Raw genomic sequence first — 8,081 nt, 5'->3', positions numbered from 1 at the left:
GGGGAGCGGGAGTGGTGGGTGCGGGGTGGTGGTGATGGGGGTTAGGAAGCTCCGTTGCACCTGGAGGACTCACTAATGAAGAGCAGGCGTGGAGACTGCCAGCATTCCCGTAAACCTTGCACAAACGAATGGCGGACCTGCTTCTGTGGGGTGGGGAGGGGGAGAGAACAAGAAAAAAAAACATTTCCACAAATAGCTGCTAAGGCACATCCGCCTTGTGGGGGTGGGGCTGGCGATGGGGCAAGTCAAGCTGAAGTAACAGCAGGGGTCTGACAGGAGGGTGGGATCAAGGATCACAGGGACAGGAGGAGATGGGTTAGAGAACCTCAGCTTTTACAAAGTGATTGATCTCATTCCGGAGGCTCCAAATGGTCCCCAGCCTTTTGGCGGGGTAGAGTTCTAAATTTCCAGTCTGCTCTGTGAGCATATATACTACCCGATTTCCCCACCAAGTGGTCCGGCTCTGCACTCATTAGCTACACGAAAGGCGTCATATAAATGCAAGTCATTATTGTTTCTCCATAACTACTTGATCGAGCCTGAAAGATTTAAAAGGCTGAAGGATGATCTGATGTGATGTTTAAAATGCTAAAAGACTCAATGGAGTAGATACGGAGAAGCTAGTTAACTCTCAACATTGAGAGAACAGCTTTACTGGAGCAAAGGAATGTAGTCAGATCGTTCATTAGGGAACCGAGGAATACAATCTTGGCTTCTGGATCAGGAGTGACGTTGAGTCAGGTTCCCCACCACTCCAGAGCTGTGGGGAAAGGTACGGGGGACAGGAGCCGTACGGGCCGTGTCTTTTTAATTTTGTGTTTTAAAAGCTGGGAACATTTGTTTCTGAAAACACCAGTGTTTGAAAGAATGGCTGCAGGTTTGAAAGCGAGGAAGCTGATCTCCAAGGCAGGCATTGTAAACAACTGTATAACAAGCACAAAGTGATGGTCAGATTGTAACGATCCGAAGCTGAGGATGTACACTGACACAGCTCCCTCAGCAACAAGAGGTCGATTGGTCTATGGACTAGTGACAGTTATCAATCACACAGAGCTTTGCTTGCCAACAACTGTGATTGATTTGAGTGACTGAGCAGCTTGGAGCTGGAAACAAGTTACAGAGACACAGAGAGAAAGAGAGGGATGAAAATGACATGTGCAGACCTTCACCCAGCCCCAGCAGCTGCACGTTCTGTGCAGTCAAAAACTCCGCTTAAAGCTAAAGAGAACCGGTTACCTTTCTCACAACATTTACTGTAAGCTGTAACTTCTGAACTGATAAATCAGAGACATTTTCCAAGTGACTCAGTCGCTCTCAACTTCTTAGAAATCTCATCTTCCAGAGAAGACAAGAGAACACCAAGGGTCTGGTTACCCAGGACAGATCATCATTTCTTTTATTCGCTTGTAGGACGTGGGTATCGCTGCCTGGGCCAGCATTTTATCGCCCATCCCTAGTTGCCCCTTGAGAAGGCAACGTTAGAATTGGGAAACAAAGTCACTGAACTAACTTTCCAGTTTTTCTACCTCTGCCAATAATCTACCTTCCCTATTTGTTTGTCTGTGTATGTGCGTACATTAAGGGGTGTCTATAAGGGATTAAAGTTTTAGTTAATTGAGTTCTGAGGAAGGGTCACCGGACCCGAAACGTTAACTCTGTTTTCTCCTCCACAGATGCTGCCAGACCTGCTGAGCTTTTCCAGCAACTTTGTTTTTGTTCCTGATTTACAGCATCTGCAGTCCTTTCTTTTTTTTTCCATTAATTGTGTTATATATACCGGTGGTTTATATCCATTTCTTGTAGCTATGGTGTAATTGCTCATTATAAATTATAATTCTTATTGAGTACAGAAACCTGGTCTCTCTTTCAATCAAGCTCGGTCTGAAAGTTAAGTAAATTGGGGAACAGTGCGTATCTCAAGAAAAAACTTTAACATTTGGTATGACCCTGGGAATAGCTGGGTTTAATTTACAGTTTGCCACCACAATGAGGCATAATAGAGGGACAAGAGATGTGGTGGGGAACTGGATGGGAATAGAGTGAGGTGCTGCAATGGGGAAGAGTGAGAATTACTTGTGATGTGATCCAAATGCAGAAAGGGGGAAGAGATGATGAAGACTAAATTATAAGTTATCTACAGTGTGTACTATCTATAAGATGCTCTGCAGAAATTCACCAACGCTCCTTAACTATCACCTTCCAAACCCACCATCACTTCCATCTAGAAGGACAAGGGCAGCAGATACATGGGAACACCACCCCCCGGCAAGTTTCCCTCCAAGCCAATGACCATCCGGACTTGGAAATATATCTCCATTCCTTCATTGTTGCTGGGTCAAAGTCCTGGAATTCCCTCCCTAAGGATATTGTGGGTCAACCTGCGGCACATGGACTGCAGTGGTTCAAGAAGGCAGCTCACCCCCACCTTCTCAAGGGGCAACTAGGGACGAACAATAAATGCTAGGCCCAGCCAGTGATACCCACATCCCAAAAGTGAATGAAAGAGTTGCCCAGCTAGTACTCCTCCCCCTGCTTCCCTCAGTCATGGGGAGGAGCCACTGCTGCCTGGAGGAGACACAGACCAGTGGGTCAGTGCAGTGAGTGTGGGGTGGGGAATGTGGCAGGGGGAATAAGGGGCTGAGGGGTTGTCATGTACACACTAATTGGATGAGGGCTCCTTACCTGAAGAGTGGCTCCTTCCTTGCACTGCTGCAGCATTCCCTGTCGAAATATCTCTGCCTTCAGCAGTACCTGTGGGGAAAACACAGTTTATATGATGACCCAGAACAAAAACATCATTCATTACATCAAGACCAGATCTGCAACAATCATTACACTGCAGACTATGACTAAAATCAGTGAACATTTTCAACATGCAATCCAGTCAATTTTCCATAATTATTTAATCTCATTCCAGAGCTAAATCAGGAGGCTCGAGTGAGTCACTGCAGACAAGGGCAATCCATGGGTGAAGGACACCATACGGACTGTGTACATGTTTTACTCTGTATCTAACCCCATGCTGTCCCTATCCTGGGGGTGTTTGAATGGGAACACTGTAGAGAGAGCTTTACTCTGTATCTAACCCTACGCTGTCCCTGTCGTGGGAGTGTTTGATGGGGATAGTTAGAGAGAGCTTTACTCTGTATCTCACCCCATGCTATCCCTGTCCTGGGAGTGTTTTGTTTCACACAGTTGTGTTAACCTGTATCGATAATTACCTTGAGAGCGTAGATCTGCTCATCGGTCCTTTTACAGACTTTCAGAATCGGTCCAATGGATCCTTTGGCAATGATCTCAATGTCCTGAGCAGGAAAGACACAAACAACATTCAATGACCCCAAGTGTCTGATGGGAGCAGCTTTTTGGTTTTCATTGAATTTCTTTCCAAAACTGGAGATTTCCCTCAAGTCCCACTGAATGATAAGCAAATGATCACTCAATTGATCAATAACTCCATCGTGCTCATAACATTTCAATACCCAAAACTCAAGAAGCCTGTTGACTGGCACCCCATCTCCCTCCAACATTCAGTCCCTGTGCCACAAACACACAGGAGCAGCAGGTATGTACTATCTACATGATGGATTGCTGCAACTCCCCACAGTTCCTATTACAGCAACTTGTGGAAATTGCTGACAGAGAATTGATGCATTTTTGACACGTTTGGATAAGTAAGATGGGCCAGGATCGGGAGGCAGGATTCATAAAATCACACTACAAGACCATCTAGTGACCAGAGCTTGAAACTACACTGTGATGTTTATGTAGTCACAGAGCTGTACAGCACAGAAACAGACCCTTCGATCCAACTCGTCCATGCTGACCAGATATCCTAAATTCATCTTGTCCCATTTGCCAGCATTTGGCCCGTATCCCTCTAAACTCTTCCTATTCATATACGCATCCAGATGCCTTTTAAATGTTATAATTGTACCAGCCTCTACCATTTCCTCTGGCAGTTCATTCCATACATATAACACCCTCTGCGTGAAAAAGTTGCCCCCTCGGTCTCTTTTAAATCTTTCTCCCCTCATCTTAAACCTACGCCCCTCTAGTTTGGGACTCGCCTACCCCAAGGAAAAGATCTTGGCTGTTCACCCTATCCATGTCCCTCATGATGGTATAAACCGCTATAAGGTCTACCCTCAGCCTCCAACACTCCAGGGAAAATAGCTCCAGCGTATTCAGCCTGTCTCTATAGCTCAAACCCTCCAAACTTGGCAACATCCTCATAAATCATTTCTGAACCCTTTCATGTTTCACAACATCCTTCCTTTAGCAGGGAGACCAGAATTGAACATGGTATTCCAAAAGTGGCCTAACCAATGTCCTGTACAGCTGCAACATGACCTCCCCACTTCTATACTCAATGCATTGACCAATAAAAGCAAGCGTACCAAATGCCTTCTTCACTATCCTGTTTACCCGCGACTCCTCTTTCAAGGAACTATGAACCTGCACTCCAAGGTCTCTTTGTTCAGCAACACTCCCCAGGACCTTACCATTAAGTGTATAAGTCCTGCCCTGATTTGCCTTTCCAAAATGTAGCACCTCACATTTATCTAAATTAAACTCCATCTGCCACTCCTTGGCCCATTGGTCCATCTGATCAAGGTCCCACTGTACTCTGAGGTAACCTTCCTCACTGTCCACTACACCTCCAATTTTGGTGTCATCTGCAAACTTACTAACCATACCTCCTATACTCACATCCAAATCGTTTATATAAATGAGAAAAAGCAGTGAACCCAGCACCGATCCTTGTGGCACACCCCCACTCATAGACCTCCAGACTGAAAAGCAACCCTCCACCACTACCCAAGGTGGCCTTGCTGATCTTTAAGGGGCCCTTTTCTCTCCTTCGTTACCTTTTGTCCTTAATGTATTTATAAAGTCCCTTTGGATTTTCCTTAACTCTATTTGCCAAAGCTATGTCACATCCCCTTTTTGCCCTCCTGATTTCCCTCTTAAGTATACTCCTGCTGCCGTTATACACCGCTGACATGTGTTTCCTTCTTTTTCTTGACCAAAAACCTCAATTTCTCTAGTCATCCAGTATTCCCTACATATACCAGCCTTGCCCTTCACCCTAACACGAACATACTATCTCTGGACTCTCATTACCTCATTTGTGAAGGCTTACCATTTTCCATCCTTCCTCCAATTTACAACTTTAACTTTTACACAGAAAAATTACATGGAATTTATTTTCATAGGAAGTTACAATGATGAATGGCCTGGACATGTGACCAGTCATATCAAAGGAATTTTGTTCAAAACAGAAAGACACTGAGGGACAAGTTTTCTTCCCCAAAAAGATAAAAACTGTGATCAATATAACTTTGAGCAAACCGTAGACAAACCTGATGGGAGGGTTGAAATCTTAATGGACAGATACCTGGAATTCCCACTCCAGCTGCTGCGATCGGTAGGTGAACTCCGGAAAGAAGAGAGAGACAAACTGGGGTAATGGCCACTCCGTATTTCTGGAGTCGTTGGACTGGGCCCACTCCCTGTGGAGCTTCTGTGGTTCTGCAGGCTTCTTCTGGGCTCTTTGGAACATGCACAGGGAGGACCTCACTCTAGACAAAACACTCTTCCATTTAGAGATGGACACACTCCTTCCAGTGGCATTCCCTCCCTAGGATGTGAACCAGTGAGAAACAGACGTAATGGGAGTCAGAGAAATGAACAGGCCATACTAACTCTCAGACAGGAAGACTGTTAGGTCACCATACAATCAACTACAGCAAAATGGTGTGGATGCTGGAAATATGAAATAAAACTGGAAATTCTTGCAAAAACTCAGCAGGTCTGACAGCATCTGTGGAGAGGAAAAACAGTTACAATTTTGAGTCCAGTCACACTTCCTCAAAACTCCGAATCATAGTTATCCTGAAATGTTAACTCTGATTAATAGGTCTAGCAGCCTCTGTGGGGACAGATAGAGAGTTAACATTTTGGGACAACTATGATTTGGAGTCTCGAGGAAGAATGATTGGACTCAAAATGTTAACTGTTTTTCTCTCCACGGAGGCTGTCAGACCTGTTGAGTTTCTGCAGCAATTTCTGTTTTGATTTCAGTTAGCATCCAGGCTTAGGGAACAGTGATGAAGGTAAAAGTTATTTATTTACAGCACCAAAGACGTTTGGCTACAACTGCACATGGATTTGTTGGGATTGCAGATGGAGTCGACCTTTATGGAACTCAAGCTCGGGATAAAAGGGGGCACTCACTTGGGGACAGGAACAAGAACGTGCAGGGTCACAGAGAGCAGGCTCTGGGGGCAAATAAGGAATTGCCCTGGAGAGAGCCAGCACGGCCACATCGGGCGGAACGGCCTCAGCCCAAAGAGGAAGGGGGCGGAGCCTGGGTGTCATGGGCGTGGCCACATGGGAAGGGCGGTGCCAAGATCTTAGGGGCGGGGCCAGAGGGGAGGGGAGGGGCGGGGCCAGAGGGGAGGGGCGGGGCCAGAGGGGAGGGGAGGGGAGGGGCGGGTCGGGGCCGGGGTGTATAAACCGGGGTTAGGGGTGAGCTTGACGGAACGTCGTCCGAAAGGCATCGCTTACCAGGGCCGTAGTCCGCCCGCTGGCCATGGCCCGGGCTCCTCAGGCTGCTCCCGGACCGCAGTTTTCTAACATCAGGGAGCCAGAACCCAGACCGGGACGATAACCCTCCCGTTGCACCCTGGGATTCCGGAGGGCCTGTCGCCCGCAGCATGCTGGGATACCGGAGGACTCCGCTGTTGTCGAAGGGCTACGTAATGGGCAGGTCACGTGACTAGTTCTCCCGGTTTTCCGGGCGAACTGCATTTCAGTGGCGCCGTCGCTTCTGTCAAGCCTCTTCAAAAAACGTCATTTCTATTTACGGAAGTTTTGATGTGGAACCACCGTAAATTCGGAAGCAGATGTATGCACGGAAAGATCCCGCAAACAGGGCTGTGATAAATAATCAGGAAATCTATGTTTGTGTTTGGGAGGCATCACCTCAGTTTTCAGAATCATGTTCAGGGTCTCTTATATCCACTTGAGGGCTAAACAACAGAAAGAAGGAGAGGGTCAGGCCATTCAGCCCATTGAATCTGTGCTACCAGTCAATAAGAACATGTCACGTGCCTTCAACGTGTATGACATAATGTTGACCAACCAATACTCCTATATAATCAATGACTCACTGCCACTGGGATAGAAAATTCCGAAGATCAGCGACCCACTGAGAGAAAAGCACTATCCCTCACCTCCATTTTAAATGGAAGGTCCATTAATTTTGAACTGAGGCCCTCTGAGCTGGATTCGTTCAAGAGGAGAAATCATCCTGTCCACATCAATCCTATCAAGCCCCTTCAAGTAGATGCCTCCCATTGTTCTGAGGTCCACTCAATAAAAATTCAACCTACTCGCCTTTCTTCAGAAGACAAACACTTCATAGCAGTAAGTAGGTAAGTTAACCTACTCTGAACTACATCTTACAGTTATCTATTCCTCCTGGGATACGAGGATCAAACTGTACATTCATAGCAGGACTTCTCAACAGTGCTTTTGTACTCCACCTGCCGCAATAAAGGTCAATATTTGATCTGCCTTCCTAATGACTTGCTGGACTTGCATACTAATTTCAGTGAATCATGCACAACAACTCCCAGATAGCACCATACCCAGCATTTTGCAGGCTCCATCATTAAAATAATCTGCAAAACTTCAATTTCCTGCTAAAATTAACAATTTCACTTTTTAACATTGTATACCATCCAAGATTTTGTCAACTCAATGAACCAATTCTAAGCATGTGCTTTGTATCCTCTTCACAACTCGCTTTCCTATCTATTGGCAATTTATTAACAATGCAGTCAAGGCCACAGGGACTAATTTTTGCGATGCTCAACTTGATTCAGTACCCCGTCTTAAAAGTGCTCATATTGTCCTGTTTGTCATTGACCGCTTCATGCTAATGTATATAGCCTCCAACACACACTGACTCTCACTGGGGTACAGCTCCCACACACACTGACTCTCACTGGGATACAGTCCCCTACACACTGACTCTCAATGGGGTACAACTCCCACACTGACTCTCACTG

At 46.1% G+C, this 8,081-nt stretch overlaps 2 protein-coding genes across 3 annotated transcripts in view; one reads left to right on the top strand and one right to left on the bottom strand.

Annotated features, from left to right (window-relative positions):
• rskr (ribosomal protein S6 kinase related) overlaps positions 1-6,688 on the bottom strand; it is a 17,179-nt gene extending 10,491 nt beyond the window's left edge. The window contains 5 exon segments of the mRNA XM_048612600.1: positions 2,683-2,696; positions 2,699-2,751; positions 3,222-3,305; positions 5,402-5,644; positions 6,574-6,688. Of these exon segments, the coding sequence (XP_048468557.1) occupies positions 2,683-2,696; positions 2,699-2,751; positions 3,222-3,305; positions 5,402-5,644; positions 6,574-6,600 (421 nt within the window). The 5' untranslated portion in view covers positions 6,601-6,688.
• Positions 6,471-8,081, top strand: part of LOC109922506 (vitronectin) — a 17,249-nt gene continuing 15,638 nt past the window's right edge. Inside the window, exon 1 of one of the 2 annotated variants that reach the window (XM_048612599.1) lies at positions 6,471-7,442. The gene's annotated coding sequence lies outside the window, so the exon portion shown is untranslated. The remainder of the gene's footprint in view (positions 7,443-8,081) is intronic. The other variant, XM_020522555.2, reaches the window with a different exon arrangement.

The sequence above is a fragment of the Rhincodon typus genome, chromosome 26 (assembly GCF_021869965.1).
Source record: "Rhincodon typus isolate 14 chromosome 26, sRhiTyp1.1, whole genome shotgun sequence".
Taxonomy (NCBI): Eukaryota; Metazoa; Chordata; class Chondrichthyes; order Orectolobiformes; family Rhincodontidae; genus Rhincodon; species Rhincodon typus.
Note: the sequence above shows the minus strand (reverse complement) of the source record. Positions and strands in the feature narration are given on the sequence as shown.